General features: G+C 42.6%; 2 protein-coding genes across 4 annotated transcripts in view; one reads left to right on the top strand and one right to left on the bottom strand.

The window, feature by feature from the left end:
• The window catches only part of fbn1 (fibrillin 1), a 65910-nt gene extending 57118 nt beyond the window's left edge, over positions 1-8792 (top strand). Inside the window, exons 56-66 of the mRNA XM_062548665.1 lie at positions 388-519; positions 1162-1287; positions 1553-1759; positions 2122-2247; positions 2369-2491; positions 4113-4229; positions 4948-5076; positions 5259-5378; positions 6054-6285; positions 6540-6714; positions 7424-8792. Of these exons, the coding sequence (XP_062404649.1) occupies positions 388-519; positions 1162-1287; positions 1553-1759; positions 2122-2247; positions 2369-2491; positions 4113-4229; positions 4948-5076; positions 5259-5378; positions 6054-6285; positions 6540-6714; positions 7424-7807 (1871 nt within the window). The 3' untranslated portion in view covers positions 7808-8792. The remainder of the gene's footprint in view (positions 1-387; positions 520-1161; positions 1288-1552; positions 1760-2121; positions 2248-2368; positions 2492-4112; positions 4230-4947; positions 5077-5258; positions 5379-6053; positions 6286-6539; positions 6715-7423) is intronic.
• Positions 8793-12432: 3640 nt separating this feature from the next.
• On the bottom strand, positions 12433-16537 carry dut (deoxyuridine triphosphatase). Of its 3 annotated transcripts, none has more exons than XM_062548861.1 (7): positions 16392-16537; positions 15010-15160; positions 14791-14882; positions 14212-14256; positions 13986-14060; positions 12772-12842; positions 12433-12560 (listed from the first exon to the last, which is right to left on the bottom strand). In XM_062548861.1, exons 1-7 carry the CDS (start codon positions 16396-16398, stop codon positions 12504-12506), a joined length of 498 nt encoding a protein of 165 aa, XP_062404845.1. In that variant the 5' UTR covers positions 16399-16537; the 3' UTR covers positions 12433-12503. The 3 variants fall into 3 exon arrangements, with proteins under 3 accessions (XP_062404845.1, XP_062404843.1, XP_062404844.1); XM_062548859.1 differs by lacking the exon at positions 16392-16537 and adding an exon at positions 15706-16087; XM_062548860.1 differs by lacking the exon at positions 16392-16537 and having other exon boundaries at positions 15010-15292.
• Positions 16538-17100: the final 563 nt, after the last annotated feature.

Below are 17100 nucleotides of genomic sequence, written 5' to 3'. Positions count from 1 at the left end.
ATACACACAAGAGCGTTTACACTCCTGGATGAGAAGCTGAAGTGCAGTGGACAAGAGACTTTCAGACTGTAAACTCTGAACAGGTTGAATCCCTCAGTGTCTTGGGCTATATATGCTCTTATTTACATTTCACTTATAAACAGGACCCTAGCTCCATTTTCAAACTTGCCAGCAGACCGACCCTGGCTGGCTTAATAGTGGCCTACGTTACTCTCAAGCCCTACCGCCCATGTGACATAATGCTTTCAGATTCACACAGCAACAGAAAAGGTCGGACGTCATCGCCTTTGACCTCCAATAGGGTTATTTGTCATTATTACTGACTCCCAAGCACACACAGGCTGTGCGGTGTAAACGTAACGTTCTCTCTGTCATTCTTTTTTCTAGACCAGAACGAGTGTGAGGATGGCCTTGACGACTGCGAGTCGCGCGGCATGACGTGCAAGAACCTCATCGGCACGTTCATGTGCATCTGCCCGCCAGGATTCATGCGCCAGCCCAACGGAGAGGGCTGCATGGGTACGATCACAACACTGTGTCAAGTGCAACATGGTTCCCAAACCGGTGTTTAACTGCAAATAGCCCTAACTCTCACTGGTGAAAAGAAGCTGATAGCCTTAATGAAGCTGAAACTGAAGCTGAAGCTGATAGCCTTAATGAAGCTGATAGCCTCAATGACTACTCTGAGTTATTATCACTCTTGCCACAGCTCTAGGAGGTGCATAGTAAATCACTTGGTGAGTTTGGTTTGGTTAGGCTTGTTTATAAAAGGATATAGGCATGAAGACAGGAGTATGAATGATCCCAAATGTTGGCGATCAAGTGTCATCAAGCGCAAAATAACCTCCGGGATGCCATAGAACATCCAATAGAGGCATTGTTAGAAATCAAAGCTAATTTTAAGGTCACGTATTACGTTTCTCCAGTTGGAAACCATTATTATTGTTTTATACCAGCTTATTATTTCTGGCAAAAGTTAATGTTAACCACAGTTAATGCGAGAATTGTGATTGATGCATAGCCTTGTCATACGTTTAATGAACCAAGCCAAGTGCCATTAGATGAATCACCAGGCCCATTTGTCTAAAATACTAATTATTAAGTAAATTGCATTTTAAGCTGTTTTATCACACAAACCTTTATATGATGTGTTGTGTCCAGATCTGAACGAGTGCAGCGCTAAACCAGGCATCTGTCAGAATGGACGCTGTGAGAACACGGTGGGGAGTTATCGCTGCAGATGTGACCAGGGCTTCAATGCCAGTCCCACACAGACTGAGTGCATCGGTGAGTAGGTCAGAGTGAGTCAGCCGGGAGACGTTTAGAGTTTTCTTATCTCTTCTCGTGTCTGTTTTTATAGTTTGCACACAACAGGCTCTTTTCTCTTTGTTTTTGTTCTATAATTTACAGTCAATAGCTTTTGTTGGAACTTTCGAAGGAAAAAAGGAAATCTCCCAGATTCCTTTTGAAGACACTGGGTTAAAAACAACAACAACAACAACAACAACAACAACAACAACAACAACAACAACATGTCTTTGTTTGTTTGCAGACAACAGGCAGGGCTTCTGCTTCACGGAGGTCCTCCAGACTCTGTGCCAGATGACATCCAGCAGCCGCAACAGCGTCACCAAGTCTGAGTGCTGCTGTGACGGAGGCCGTGGCTGGGGGCCCAACTGTGAGCTGTGCCCTCTGCCAGGCACCACACAGTACAAGAAGATGTGCCCCAATGGCCCTGGGTATACCACAGATGGCAAAGGTACAGTAGGCTTTTAGAAATGAAGGCACCATTGACTCACACAGAGATGGAGACCCACAATGGCCAGGTTTCCCAGATTCGTTAAGAAGCTCTTAAGTGCTAAGAACTTCTTAGGAGCATTCTTAGAATGTTCTTAGAGCGTTCCTAAGAAGTTCTTAGCACTTAAGAGCTTCTTAACGAATCTGGGAAACCTGGCCAATGAGTGTTGGCTTAATGTTGCTAGCACACCAGTTAGCACAGTGACTTTGTTACCTTTAATCTTAAGGAATGATCTTACTGTAATTCAAATGATAAAACATGTAAACGTGACATCTGTATTAGTTGGTATTAAAGACACTGTACGCCCCTTCTCAATGTTTTAGATATTGATGAGTGTAAGGTGATGGGAAACCTCTGCAAGAATGGCCAATGTGTCAACTCGCTGGGCTCCTACTCCTGTGTCTGTAAAACAGGCTACACCCCTGACATCATTGGAACTCTTTGTATCGGTGAGTGACTGCAACCTACCCAGGCATAACGCCAGAGGTGTTTAGCATTTCGTTCTGCAATGTCCTATATGGACTCATCACAACAACACTCTCTTCTTTGAAAACGTATTCCCTACCTTAGATGTGGACGAGTGTTCCCAAGCTCCAAAGCCCTGCAACTTCATCTGCAAGAACACAGAGGGGAGCTACCTGTGCTCGTGCCCCAGAGGCTACCTCCTGCAGGAGGACGGCAAGAGCTGCAAAGGTACCGGAGCCCCACAAGGGCTTTTTCATCACAGCTTGACCATCTTCTGCTACACGTATGAACTTAGTTTTAGAGGTGATATTAAACTGTTTATAGAGGGCTACCATTCAACGAAATCAAGTGTTTTCTCCTCTTTTTTCACAAACACCTTTAGGCCTCGTATTATACAAGGTTTTTACAACCATAATTAAAAGTTTAGGGCACCGTGTGAACTTCCCTACTGTATCTAGTTATGTTCACATTCAGTTAAGTACTGGGAGTCTGTGAACTCTGCAGGCTTTCCAGTTAACTAGAGTTCAGTGAGGGGTCCTTCACTAGACAAAACTTCACATTCCCTCTTGACGTGCTTTCAAGGTCACCATTTGGCGGAGAGAGTGCTGGGCCTTTTGCCCAATTTCCTGCTCGGGAGAAAGGAGGGAGGGCTTGCTTGCTGCTACACTTCATCTCTGGTTACTCTCTCTCTCTCTCTTTCTTTCTTTCTTTCTTTCTCTCTCTCTCTCTGTGTCTCCAAGCTGATCTAGAATCAGTATTCCCAAATCACACCTCTCCACTGATTGTGAGCAAGACATGGCTACAGTTCCCAGACCAGCTGCCCAGGACAGAGAGTTATGACACCCCTTGGGAAACACTTGCCATTTTCCCCTCCCCTGCTGGCCAGCTATCAGTTCAGAGCATAGAGGCTGTGATCCGTGCATCCTGCCAGAAATGGTCTTTTTCCCAGTTAGCATTAGCTCGTAAACAAACCTTAAACCACAGAACGGCTCTGCAGTCATTATATTGCCATTCCTCATTGTTACATACAGTTGCAGGCTAGAGAGGTTTTCTTTCTACCCCATCGTGTTTCCGGGGGCTAGTTCATTCACAGGTCACTGTTTTAGAGAGTAATGTACAATTAAGAATGACCCCCTCCCCATCAATCTCACACACACACACACACACACACACACACACACACACACACACACACACACACACACACACACACACACACACACACACACACACACACACACACACACACACACACACACACACACACACACACACACGCGCTAAGCAATGTGTTTGGGTTGTGAGTCTGCCTGGAGAGCAGGGGCCTATGTGTTAGCTAAAGCAGACCAGAGCTTTGTGTTACTTGGCAGCCACAGTCTCCCTTTTCCTGAAGCTCCAATCCCAGACAGTTTCTCTCTCTCTCTCTCTCTCTCTCTCTCTCTCTCTCTCTCTCTCTCTTCCTCTGTCTCTCTCTCTGTCTCCCTCTCTTTCTGGGGGGAATTTCATCAGTGAATGAATGCTCCCCGCTTCCTCTTATCTGTCACCTTCTCTTTTTTCACTTCATTCGAAAAAGAAAGTCTCTCTTAAAGCATCCAATTGTTAAGCTGGAGCTGCGGCTGCATGGACAGAACATAATATCTGAACTAGACAGTCAAGGTGCACTTAAACTTGTACAGACATTGTGCTGGGCTGGACAGGGATATGGCATACATACAAATACTGGCAAAAAAACGGTTTGGGGAAATCTCTCTACTTCGTTTTTGAGTAATTCCAGCAGATCTTTAAAAAAGCGAGGTAGTTTTGCACTCCACGCTGCTTGTCCTGCTCACTAATTCACCTCCCATCACAGACCTGGATGAGTGCTCAACCAAGCAGCACAACTGCCAGTTCCTGTGTGTCAACACCATCGGAGGTTTCACCTGCAAATGCCCTCCTGGATTCACGCAGCACCACACTGCCTGCATTGGTAAAAATCTCTCTCTCTTTCCCTCTCACATACACTCACACACACTCACACACACACACACACACACAAACATATACTGAAGTGTGCAACAAGTGGTACATCTTATCTCACATCACTTTTATGGCCTCTTTTATGGCTTTATCCTGGAATTAATGGATTCAGTGTGATGTCTCAACAAGTCCAATAAACCTGACTGATTTGTAGTGATGGTAACGTAATAGTTGCTTGTTATGGAATTTCCAGCAACTCTATCACCATGGATACGACAAAGTTTGGCAGTGCCCACTCAAGCTCTCTTGACCTCTCCTTAGTGCGGTTACAAAAAAAGATGGATTGTAGTTGGCAATTATTGCAACACTCTTTTAATAGTCTCAGGTCATTGCAGGGACAAAGGACTGCACCAAGTAATATCATATGGTTGCCTAGGTGTCAAGTGTCAGGATAGTATTCTGTGCAGTCCACTAAATTAAGTATTGGAACTGCAGCTGGTATCACTAATGTGATAAAATTATGGGAACCTTACTTGTATGGATAGTGTTAACTTGTATTTAATAAAGTACTGTAGGTTATAGAAACTTGGACTGATCACTACCCAGATATACACATGATACATTTGTTTGATACAGTATGTCAACAAACTTAACACCTTGCCACCTACAGTATGTTGCTGTTTACATTTTGAATTGAGCGTAAAGTAAAGCCTCCTCTGTTCCCACAGACAATAATGAGTGTGCCACTGATCCTGCTCTCTGTGGGACCAACGGCGTCTGCCAGAACAGCCCAGGCAGCTTCAACTGCGAGTGCCAGCGGGGCTTCTCCTTGGACCCGAACGGTCAGAGCTGTGAAGGTCAGTCGCTACAACCCGTATTATTCAGTGAAACTTGCCCTCAGTGACCATTAATAGTTACTTGTACTCAGTGACTGTCGATATTAACTTGTACTCATTGACTGGTAGATATTAATTTGATATGGACCATGTGTGTGTGTGTGTGTGTGTGTGTGTGTGTGTGTGTGTGTGTGTGTTGGCAGACATGGATGAGTGTGATGGAAATCACCGGTGCCAGCATGGTTGCCAGAACATGGTGGGTGCATACCGTTGCAGCTGTCCTCAAGGTTATCTGCAGCATTACCAGTGGAACCAGTGTGTGGGTGAGTAACTCACAGGAGCTATCTGGACTGGTGTTTCTGTCTAGGGCACAGAGACAGACACACACACACACACACACACACACACACACAATCATTCCTTGTCACCATAGCCTTTCTCCTATGTGCTCTGTGAGTGCAAGACTTCCCTTTCCTGGAAGCTCAACCTTTCCTCTCCAGATTATGCAGAGTTAAAAGGATGTCTAATCTTTTTAGAGCAGTGACCTCACAGTTGAACCTCCCTTGGTTTCCTTCAAACACAAAAACACACTGTCTGAGCTTACAGTTGGAAAATAAATATTTATGCAAAGTAACATTTGGGCACGGATAAGACTCCACAGATTTGGGTCAAACGAGCACCACGCTCACGTGGACACGTGCGAGTCGACGACGGCTCGTTCTCAAGCCTCTTTCGTGAAACCCGAAACCATTAGAAGAGGTGCTTATTAGCAGGGGAGAAAAACACCATTATATAATTGTGTGGGCACACACACACACACACATACACACACACACACACACACACACACACACACACACACACACGGCTTCATTTCTAGGTGTAAGCTACAGTCTGACAGCCCTAATAATAAGCGAGTGATGTGAAGGAATGAGTGCGGACAGTTGCTCTGCGGATTATCACAGCCGTGCCCGTGCCCATCTGCCTTGGCATTCCAGATGAGAACGAGTGCCAGAACAGCCAGATCTGCGGCGGCGCCTCCTGCCACAACACCCTGGGCAGCTTCCGCTGCATCTGCCCCAACGGCTTCAACTTCGAGCAGCACAGCGGCGGCTGCCAGGACGTCAACGAGTGCTCGTCCTCGCAGAACCCCTGCAACTACGGCTGCTCCAACACCGACGGAGGCTACCTGTGCGGATGCCCGACGGGCTACTTCAGAGCGGGACAAGGGTGAGCCCAGACACGCCATTCATGCGGAACTCTCTGGACTCCAACCGTATACAAACAGTATGAGAAACGTTGCAGGACTCCATTTGAGTTTGCTCATGTAGACATGTTTCTAATTTGTTTATGGAATAACTCTTAAACGTTATGAGAAGTAGTATAGTCCTCCAGCTGTTGCCCAGAAAATCTTCTGAATGATTTCTGACATGGTGCTCTTACCTTCTCTCTGGTTGACCGGCTCGCCTGCGTCTCTGTTTCAGGCACTGTGTCTCTGGGGTTGGCTTCAGCGCTGGGGTTCCATTAGCCAGCGGTGGAGGTGGAGAGGGAGGAGATGACAACTCCCTCTCTCCGGAAGCCTGCTATGAGTGCAAGATCAACGGATACCCCAAGAAGGGCCGGAAACGCCGAAGCACCAATGGAACTCTGGAGGAAACGGTACCACAGTGCATTTATCTTGGGGAGTCTCTGTGGGTGGTGTGTGAACTTGGCCCCAGGTTTTAATGATTGTGATTGAGGTTTGCTCTGAATTTTAGAATGATTCAGTCAATTTCTGTGAATGTATTTAGACACCTTTTCCCAGTGCACTACAGTGCCTTGATGCAATACTTTCTTGATGATAGACCAGCACTGTTTTGGAAATTCCGCAGTACTTGACAGAGAGAATTTTAAGGCAGGCATTTGTGCCTTGTTTAGGTATATTCTAACCACTTGTGGTCACAAAAAACCTCAGCGCCACTACTTAGAAATATAACCTACATTTCACTGAATGACTTACAAAAAAGTTGACCAAGCAAATGTAACAAGACATAGTCTGAATAAATAGTGGTGTGTCTTAAACATCCTTAGCAACAGTGTATCCACAATTACGCCATATGTTTAAAAAACACAGTTTGCAAATTTTGACAGGTTGTTATTATAAAGTCATTTCAGTTAGATATAATATTTGTTCCCATGGTTGAGTAATAGAAAGAAGTAAACATGGGACTCTCTGTTAGAGTAAATACAAGCAACTTGCTCCTGAAATATAATCTCATATTCTTATGTTCCAAGTTGCAATGTGTAGAATTCTTAGAACATCATTTTAGGATTGCGACAGTTGAGTTCTGTCAGCGTTTTGAAAACATTTTGTCTGAATTACTTGCAGAATGAGCAGGAGACAATCAGCCTGGCCAGTGTGGACGTTGAAGACACCCTCCTGTTCAACCTGAACATCAGTGACGTGAAAAGCAAGGACCACATCCTGGAGTTCATCCCAGCACTCTCCACCCTCAACGACCACGTCCGCTACACCATCGACTTTGGCAACGACGAGGGCCTCTTTAAAATCAACCTGAAGGAGGGCATAAGCTATCTCCACTTAGCCAAGAAGAAAGCTCTTGTCCCTGGAGCCTACTTTTTACAAGTCAGCAGTGTGGCCCTGTATAAGAAGAAAGAACTGGCTCAGTTGGAGGACAGGCATGACAAAGACTACCTCACGGGACAGCTGGGGGAGACACTGAAAATGAAAGTGCAGATTGTATTCCATTAACCTGGACAACAGCAGAAGGGCTTGCCACCAAAGAAACGAGCGGGTGGGACTACTACAGTATCAATTCCCAAAGACGATTCCATATATCATAGATACAATTTCTTAGCATTCCAGTAAGAATTACCACCGCGGTGCCTCTTAAATGCACTAGAAATGGATTCTTCTGACAAAAACCACTTTGATATGCATTGTATGAAAAAAAAAAAAAGAAACGAATGTCTTCAAATAAGATTTTGTACTATGATATGTTGAATCTGGCAACACTTAGTGGGACAAGAAAGACTGCAGGAAGGCACTGATGCTGCGATTTGTTCACCGCTTGGCAGTCAGAAGTGTTCTTATTTTTTAAAGTTTGATGGACTACGCTTCATAATTATGCTTTCCCCCATCTTCTCTACTGACTACATCATCGCTAATCATATTTACTGGTGCTAGTAACATGACAACATAGATTTATAAATGCACTGTAATACTCCACAGGCACAGTGGCCGTACGCAGTCTGGCCTATAGCGGGCCAATTTCCCATCTCTTTTGCAACCAACCGCAGTTAGTTCAATAGCCTCTCTGTTCTCAGTATATGCCTATGCTATGTGTAAATTAAGTGTGTTTATACTGTAATCATGCCACTTTTTAATCTTGGAAGCATTTGTAAACTAGATGGAACCCTTAATTGAAGAGGGCTTCGTTATGGTGCTTATAATGACCAACTACTTTGTTTTTTTTTTGTTTTGTTTTTGTTTTGTTTTTGTTTTTGTTTTTGTTTTTAAAACTGTGTACATCGTTCCAATGATAAATATCTGTGACTTCAACCAAAATGATGCACTGAGGTCCTCCTGGCCACTCACTCTTGCGCAAGTACAATCAGTGCTGTCATCCCCCATGATGACGACATCAACACCAACTTAAGTACCAGTTTTTGTTTCCTGTGTTCACATCAGTGAGGGGTATAGGTGTAAATTCACAATAAAAAATATTTTGGTTTTATGGGGTTCAGGAGTGGCTTTCCTTATTCAACTACTGCATATTCAGGGAACCTTCCAGAACATCTGCTACTCGAAGAGCAGGAAGATGTTGAAAGTATGCAAGACCCTCAGTAAATAAATATGAGGCTAAAGCTTCCCGAATTAACACAGTTAATGGGGAAGTGAAATGGGGCATAAATGCACAATACCTCTTGTAGTCTTTTTTCGCAGATGTGATCTCATAGCTGTTTGCCTTTTCAGGCAAATATGAACAGGGCTAATCAGCCAGGGAAATAGTGTGACATACCTTGGCAATCACTATGGAATCAGCTGACTAGCTACCCATTTGGTAAGTGGTCTTGTGCAAGCATCAGCCAAGCTCCACTAAAATGATTGGGTTTCAGGATTTTTTTGCACGACTTCTAGGGAATGACCAGTGATGTTCAATAAGGAAGTATTATGGCATACACTCATTTGCTGATGGTTCACCTTACTGAGGGTGCCTCTCATTTGTGTTTTTAATACATCCTCCCTTCCTTCCTCGGTCCTTGTTCCCACTGATCTACATGAGGAATGATGGGGCGGCAACAATGGGATAGTCAATCCAGTGTTAGTTAAAGATCAGTGGGAACGAGCCTGGAGGACCGAGCATCGAGGAGAGAGGTTGAGAGGCACCCAAAGGGTCTACTTGTGTGTGAGCCGATCATCAATCGAAACTGGCCATGCTCTTAAGCAAGTGGTATGCTCCTCCGTGCAGAGATATCGCACGTCAAAGACGTGCATCATTTGACGCGCTGCCTCATACTGTATGTTGGGAGGCACATGATACCCTGCATGCTGCGTCGATGACACAATTGTCGTCACGGGCCGCGTGAGCTGGACACAGACGCAGGGCTATATTCGGGCCCTTATATATTTAGACATTTTTATTCGTTAAGAAATTCCAGTGGTCAGTCATGGGTGTTCACCAAATCACCCACCTTGTTTCATCTGTATACTTTGTCACTGCATGGTGTTGCAAGTGCAGTGTTGCAAAAGCTGCATCTTTCTACAGTTGAACCTCTATGCAGCAGAGTAGGCCTATGTGCACCAAAACTTTAGATCATATTTCAGACCAAACATTCATGAGGTAAATATAGCTAACAATGAATAGCCTACATGTCAGTGGGTATGGAATAATGTAGCCTACAATGGTTAACCTTCAGTTTTGTATACTTCTCTCTGTTCAAACCATCAGTGACAGAGAGGTTAGGTTTTGGAATAACAATTCAGCAACTAAAGATTGTGCTAATATTTTTTTCATTCAAATTGATCTGTGAGAAATATTGGGGGAAGGGGCATTTAAACTTAATGACAAAAACCCTTAGCCAATGACTTTTTTGTTATGAAGTCAATATGCTGCTTGCTCAGGAAAAACGTTGCTTTCGGCTGTTCATTCTAGCTGAGTCTAAGTTGCGGACCATTGCAGGAAGTTGCAAAGCTCCTCACTATAGAGTCGAAGGATGTGAGCCACTAACTGATCTTGTCGCTTTCAATGCAATGTGGATTGACACACATTAGCTCAGCCCCGAAACTCCAATGGAACCATTCCAGACCACAATGAACGCGGTGAATGTGGGTTGGGCAGAGGAAGACTATATCCCTGTCCCATCTCAAACTGTCAAAACATTATGAGCTGCTCTGTCTGATATGCTCAGCATTGTAAGGCTTCTATGACTTGAGTGAGCTGAGAGACAGTGATAAAAACCTTGTGTGCTAAATCTATCCATCAGAAATTAGTGCAGACATCTACTGGATCATTTCAATTTCTAACACACATTCCTCAAATATGAATTTGAAAAGTGAAATGCTTCATGTTTAAATTTGGCCAAATCTTCAACTGCTTTTGCCACACCCATGGGCCTCATTTCACTCATGTGTGCTCATTTAAATTAACTAACATTGTGTTAAAATAGTGTTAATAATAAACAATAAAGCCACCAAACAGTCTACATACCTATATATCAAATGTATACATCAACCTGAGAAAAACAAATGATTGTGATTGGATGTGACAACGTTAGCAAATATATACCTTTAAACCATTACCATTTTAAAGCTTAGATTTTGGCTCCCCTTTGTGGTGGGCAGAGGCACTGCATGGTTGGGCATCAGACATTGCAAATGCTGTTGGTACTCTCATCCAACGTTGATGTGATTTCTCCAAAGATGAGGTGAAACAAACATGATCAGGGGCCTATTGCACAAAACTAGGATAAGGGATTAACCCGGGATATCTTGGTTATCCTGGCTCAATTTATCCGTGATCCAGTTGCACAAAAGCGGGATAGGGGGCAGCAGGATATGTTATGGTATAAGTTACCATGGCGATTTATTCTGTGGAGCTAGCCTGCTCCTGACCAGGCTAACATCCAAGATAAGTTGATTCTAATGGTAATTACATTATCTGATTGGTTCAGCTAGCTGTCATTCAAATGAGACCTCCACGTGATTTTTTTTAAAGAGCTGTAGATTCCATTTATATATTATTTGCTACATGCATTTACTCGCAAAACACAGCAGAATGTCTGCCTAATACCATATGGATGTCATTTAAATTATGGCCTTATAATTAATAACATAGCCTACTCGTTGTTTGCTTCTTTTTTGACAGATGTTTGATGAATAGGCTGCTGTAGGCTGGTAGTTGATTGGAAGTGGAGGGGACATTTTTCGAAGGTGTTTTCAACTAATTCGGCGTTTAAGACAAATTAAGATACTTTGTGCATTGCGGTGGAAAAGCGCTTCCTTAATGACGTTGCGTGCCAACACAAGGAAGCTCTCACACGTGGGTGCATACGTAAATTTGCATTCAGCTGATCTGCCACACCTACTCCCGCTATGTAACAGAAATAATCATGAACCCCCATCCAAAAAAGTAAAACTTTACCTCGTTGTTAGTCTATATCAAAAGCGGTTGTTCACTTTGTGTGCAAGACGCTATTTTTCGCGTCTTTTTTATTCCAACCGCGAGTTATTTGGGGAGAAACGAGAACGCGCACATACACCGAATAACTTATACCTGGCTTGATGAATCCGTGTCTGCTCATCCTGGATTGGTCTTTGTGCAACCAATTCAGCCGGTATGCTCTTGTTTAGGATTCAGTGATCGCGGCTCAGTAACTTATCCCGGATGTCGTAATTCTGCTTTTGTGCAACGGGCCCCAGGTCTCCAATTGTCAAATTTAGAACCTATACTATTCTTTTGAGAGAACATGATAATTATTTTGACATGAAGGATACCTCAACACAAAAAACATCTACACAGACCAAAAACTTCCCCATGCTGGAGACTGTTTTGTATTTCTGGGGTTTAACCAGTTCTCCCAAATGGAGTTGGCAGGGCACAGGAATCTATGCAATAAGTCAAAATTAAATGGGGAAAATAATTAAATAACCATCTCAGCCCAAGGATAAAAGCTGTTAAAAATGGAAGCAGTTTTGCCACAACATAGGCCTACATAATATATTTGTTTAAGGCCAACCTATATCCTCAGTCTAATTAAGAGTTTTACACAAATTGTTTACACAACATTCTCAAGGTAAATCATAATTTAAAAATATTTAGCAACCTTGAAGAGCAGCAGTGGGTTGGCTATAGATCAGAACACAAAAGCGCAGACTTAGAAAACATGAATTTTTATTATTGCAGCACACAGAAAAAATACATTACATTTCATTTCAGTACAGTCAATTAATTCTTTCCTGTCGATCCAAATCCACCTTCACCGCGCTGAGTCTCATCCAGTGTCTGGGATTAAACAAAGAGTCATATTGCAGGATACAAAGCAAGATACAGGATACTCATTTAATGAAAGAATTCAGAAGTGGATACATTTTGAGGAAAGATCTACAAACTGTTTGTTTTATAGGAGCCACGTTGGATTTGAGACTAAAAGGGTTTAAGAACATGCAAATCTCAAATCAGTTTTCAGGTGATCTGTAACAAACTGAAGACTTACCTCAAGTTCAAGTAGGTCTGGATAGCAGATCCTCTCACAAATCAACTGAGCTATCCGGTCACCCTTTTTGACTTAAAACGAATAAATAAAAATATAGTAATTTAGCGTCATTATCTGAGACATACTTCGAAACATCCAAGATCCACATAGCTTAAAAGCCTTACTCCGGAGTAAAAACACCCTAGGGTCTATTTACGGTAGATAACCAGTTCAAATATTTCATTGTGAGCACAATTACATTAATTGGTGGAGTTGAGCAAGATATTTTTGTGCACAAACACTAAATGGGCGTATAGTGAAAACCAAGGGGGTCAGCTAACACGTCAAAAAACAAACGCCATTTCATACAATGATCAGACAATGATCAAAATAGAATTACACTTCTGTGGTAGTGTGGTGAGGGTCCTTACAGACAAACCTAAGTATTGTTTTTTTTTTTTTTTTAAGAGTACAGATAGGTTACAACAAGACCTGTATCTGACAAAAGTAAATTGCCTGGCTTTGTGTTCTAGTTGCTTGACAATTTGCATGGCGTGAAATTATTTCTTCTGTTTGATTCTTCCTCTTTTACTATGACTAGCCTACCTATGTTTGCGCCACCAACTGTACAGGAGTACGTAATTGCAAAGATTGCACATAGGTGGAGCTTGACCAAAAATCCTTAAGGCGGAGCAAGATACGTCGTCGTAGTTCATGTCTATGGGCGCAAAACGGGGATCACTTCCTCTGCATAAAGGGGGTGTGTCATGTGCGTCATGTCCATAGACTTCAATGGAACAGCTCTGCATAAAGGGGGATTTTGCCTCCCCCTCCCTCTTGCGATTCAGGTTCCAGGAAGTGGCTTCTCATGAAGTATCTTGCTCCACCCTTAATGATCTTTGGCTTGACCTGTGCTACACAATGGATTATGGGATATCTGAAGCCGAAAAAAGATGCATCGATGCACGCTTGGAAATCACGCCAAACGAAGTACCCATCTAGTGAGAGCGCTTGACTTCAGACAGTCTATTCTGACGTAACTTCTGGAAAATGCATGCTGCCCAGCGTGTGTACTTATGATTCATTTCAGACACAACCAGGGTCCTCCTCAAAACCCTACCTTAACATAATTTTGCTCTCAATCAAAAATTTTAACTAATTTTAATTACCATGAATAGACCCTAGGTTGTTTATACTCTGGAGTTACACTAAAATTGTAAATCACGGTCACACACCTTCAAACGACTCCTTGTTGAAGTTGAAGAGCACTACTCCGACGTTTCCCCTGTAGTCTTCATCCACAACACCAGCTATTAGGAGAAAGAAAAACATCATGAGGCCTAAACAAACCTCCAAAAGGTTGTTTGACATGCCAGTGACAAACCTGGACCTGTTCACCATCATCCTCCCATTTACTTATCGGTCCTTGGTGTCCCATCCAAGAAATTATAGCCAACTTACCTCCCACGTCTATAAAATGTTTAGCTGCCAGTCCAGAACGAGGGGCTAGGGAGATAAAAGAAACCACAAAGTATAACATTAAGATGCCATGTAAGCTGGGTGATTTGAAGAAAAAAAAATGTTGCAATTACAGGTAGTTCAGTAGAGCCAAATGCAATGCCAAGCAATATCTCTTCAGAAAGTAAAAGTCCAATCATGTATTCATGGGTTTCATCAGGTCCCTTTCAACAGGTGTATTAATCAAGCACCATGCAGTCTGCATTGATAATCAAGGTGCTTGATTTTATACACCTGTGGAAAGGGACCTGATGAAACCCATGAATTGGTTCTACCTTTGTACACAGGTGATCTCACCAATTAGCTCTCCCTGGCTAAAGAGCTGTGCTAATTACCAGCTGGTTGTAGATGGACTTCTCTACTTGTTTATTACACGGTCGTCATTCATGTTGTGCATGATCAAGGCGAATTAAACCAGTCATCACACAGCCACTGTGTCAGCATCGTGAAAGCTGACAGTGACTACACGTTCGTGAGAACAGTTGGAAAAATCCATTCTCAGCTGTATTCGCATTCACTTACCCACTCTCCCGTAACATCCGTGAGGAATTGCAATTTGAATGTCGGTCTTCACGATTGCTTTATCCATCGGCCCAACAGTGTAGTCGTAAGCACTACATGGATAAGATGAACATACAATACAATAACGTTGACAACATTCTTCATATTGGCCCATACAGGTAAAACAAAATCTAACACTATTTATCTTGCCGAGTCAGTTAAAATAAGAACATTACTTGCCTGTACAAATCATAACCCGCTGCTTTTGCTGATCCTCGTGTTGGAACAGTGGCATTTTCTGTTAATTTCGCAAACTTCAGGACTGGTTTAGAGATGTCTGTGACTAATTCAATCCTGGTCTTCTTTGAGGGAGATACAGCTTCTGTAACCTCTGAACAAGGCATATTTGCAGTTTTAACAATAAAAATACTACGACCTGTTAAAATAATCACAAAGCAGCGGCTACCTAAAACACTGAACTGACTGAACACTAGCTGCAACTGTGTCTGCCGCGTTCAGCCCGGTTCAGCCCACAAAGCAGATACAAATTACCCGCCAATAATTCCCGCCAAATCCAAACAGGAATATCAGATTTAAGCAAACTTTCCATTTAATTCAAAATGCAGATACGATTATTTTTGCACTCATTTTTGCCTTTCCTCCTAAAAAACAACAACAATTTGTTTTATTCTTACTAAAACCAATATCAATAAATATCTCCTAACTAACATACTCTCGCGAGAGTGTGTTACAATCAAAACATTCCGTACAACTTTGTAGCACTGTCAGACCCATGGTCAGACCACTGCTACTGCAGCGACAACTCGCTCATAGAATAGCCTACGACCTTCGGATTAAAGTAACACCAAGGTCAGTTAATTCATTCTAATGTGTAAAATGGTAATATAGTCTACAAAATATAATATACATAACAACCTTTGCGAGCAGATCCAAAGTTCCTGGAAGACTTAGCAAAGTGAAGTATCCGTCCTTTCATAATGGGACCAAGATAATGGCAAATAGCTCTTTGCACGATTCGGTCCATTTCGTCTCTGATAGAAAGGTTCGTTGCAGTTAATTTCCTCTATGACCTAAGTCTCGGAATTAGCCTTCGCCATGTAGGCCTAACGTTAGTCTAGGTCTAATGATAAACCTAATGTAGACCTATGACATAGCTAGCCGTTGACACAGCAGATCATTTAGTTCTGATGTAGCCTTTACAACTCGTTGCCGAGTCACTGACTTCCAAAATAAATCAGCAGTTCATGGTTCAAACCTTTAGCCTACTGTTGTCCACCCTAGTCCGAGCTAACATGTCCGTCCGTCTCACGTATGACGTTGATTCCGACGTACATTACGCCGACCTAGGCTGCAGAACAATTTCGGATTGAATATTTCCTTTGCATAAATAAACACATTGTACAATACCTTTTCCCTTGTCGAGTAGGCTGTTGTTTATGTAGGTTACCGACTGTGTATCCGAAACCTAGTTCCTATAGCCTACAGGTTAACACAACCCCATGCGAAAATGAAAACGTCTCAACCAGCTATGCATAGCCTACCGTATTCTAGGTCTAGGATGACAAAGCACGAAAATGCTGTGTAGGGACACAAAATTCTACCTTGCATGTGCTCAGTTTCTAGTCCATTCCCACGTAAAGATGCCAATCAAATCCCTAGCACTTAGCTCGAGCTCACAGCTGATGTAGGTCGGTTATACAAATGTCATTGCACTGTATGCTGTTTATGTAATCACGCTTAGGCTACTTTGACTTAGGCCTACTTAAAGGCACTGACGACTGAATCAGAACTGATTATTTTTTCTTTACTTGGACTAGTCTATTTAATCACCATGTAGCCAAAGCCGCTGTAAAAGGGAAAAAAAACTGTCCCTTTATTTTTTTGTCTTTTATTTATTCCCAGAAATTACAACAAAAGCAATAGCCTACTAGGTTAAAAACACTATACAGGAAAGCATCCAAATATCACAGGCATAAAACAGAAACAAGGACATAACTCAAGCTAGGCTATATCAATTATTTTTGCTAATAGGCCTACAATAATAAAAGTAGGCTAGCAGATCTTTTCCCCAAAATGTACAGCTGTCCAAAGAATTACTTTAAATATAGGCCTATTTCTTAAGATGTGCTCATCCTTGTAACATAAGAATTAGCCTCCTTTTTTACAGTGTCATTATCTGCATTTCATCTACCCTCACTGTAGGCCTTAACCAGACCTTTAGCTTACATGGTTGCTTTTAAAATCCATTAATATTGTATTAATGTCTTTATCATCATCTGTCACCTAACTACATGCACACTTTTACAACGG

This window comes from Sardina pilchardus, chromosome 11, assembly GCF_963854185.1.
Source record: "Sardina pilchardus chromosome 11, fSarPil1.1, whole genome shotgun sequence".
Classification (NCBI taxonomy): Eukaryota; Metazoa; Chordata; class Actinopteri; order Clupeiformes; family Clupeidae; genus Sardina; species Sardina pilchardus.
Note: the sequence above shows the minus strand (reverse complement) of the source record. Positions and strands in the feature narration are given on the sequence as shown.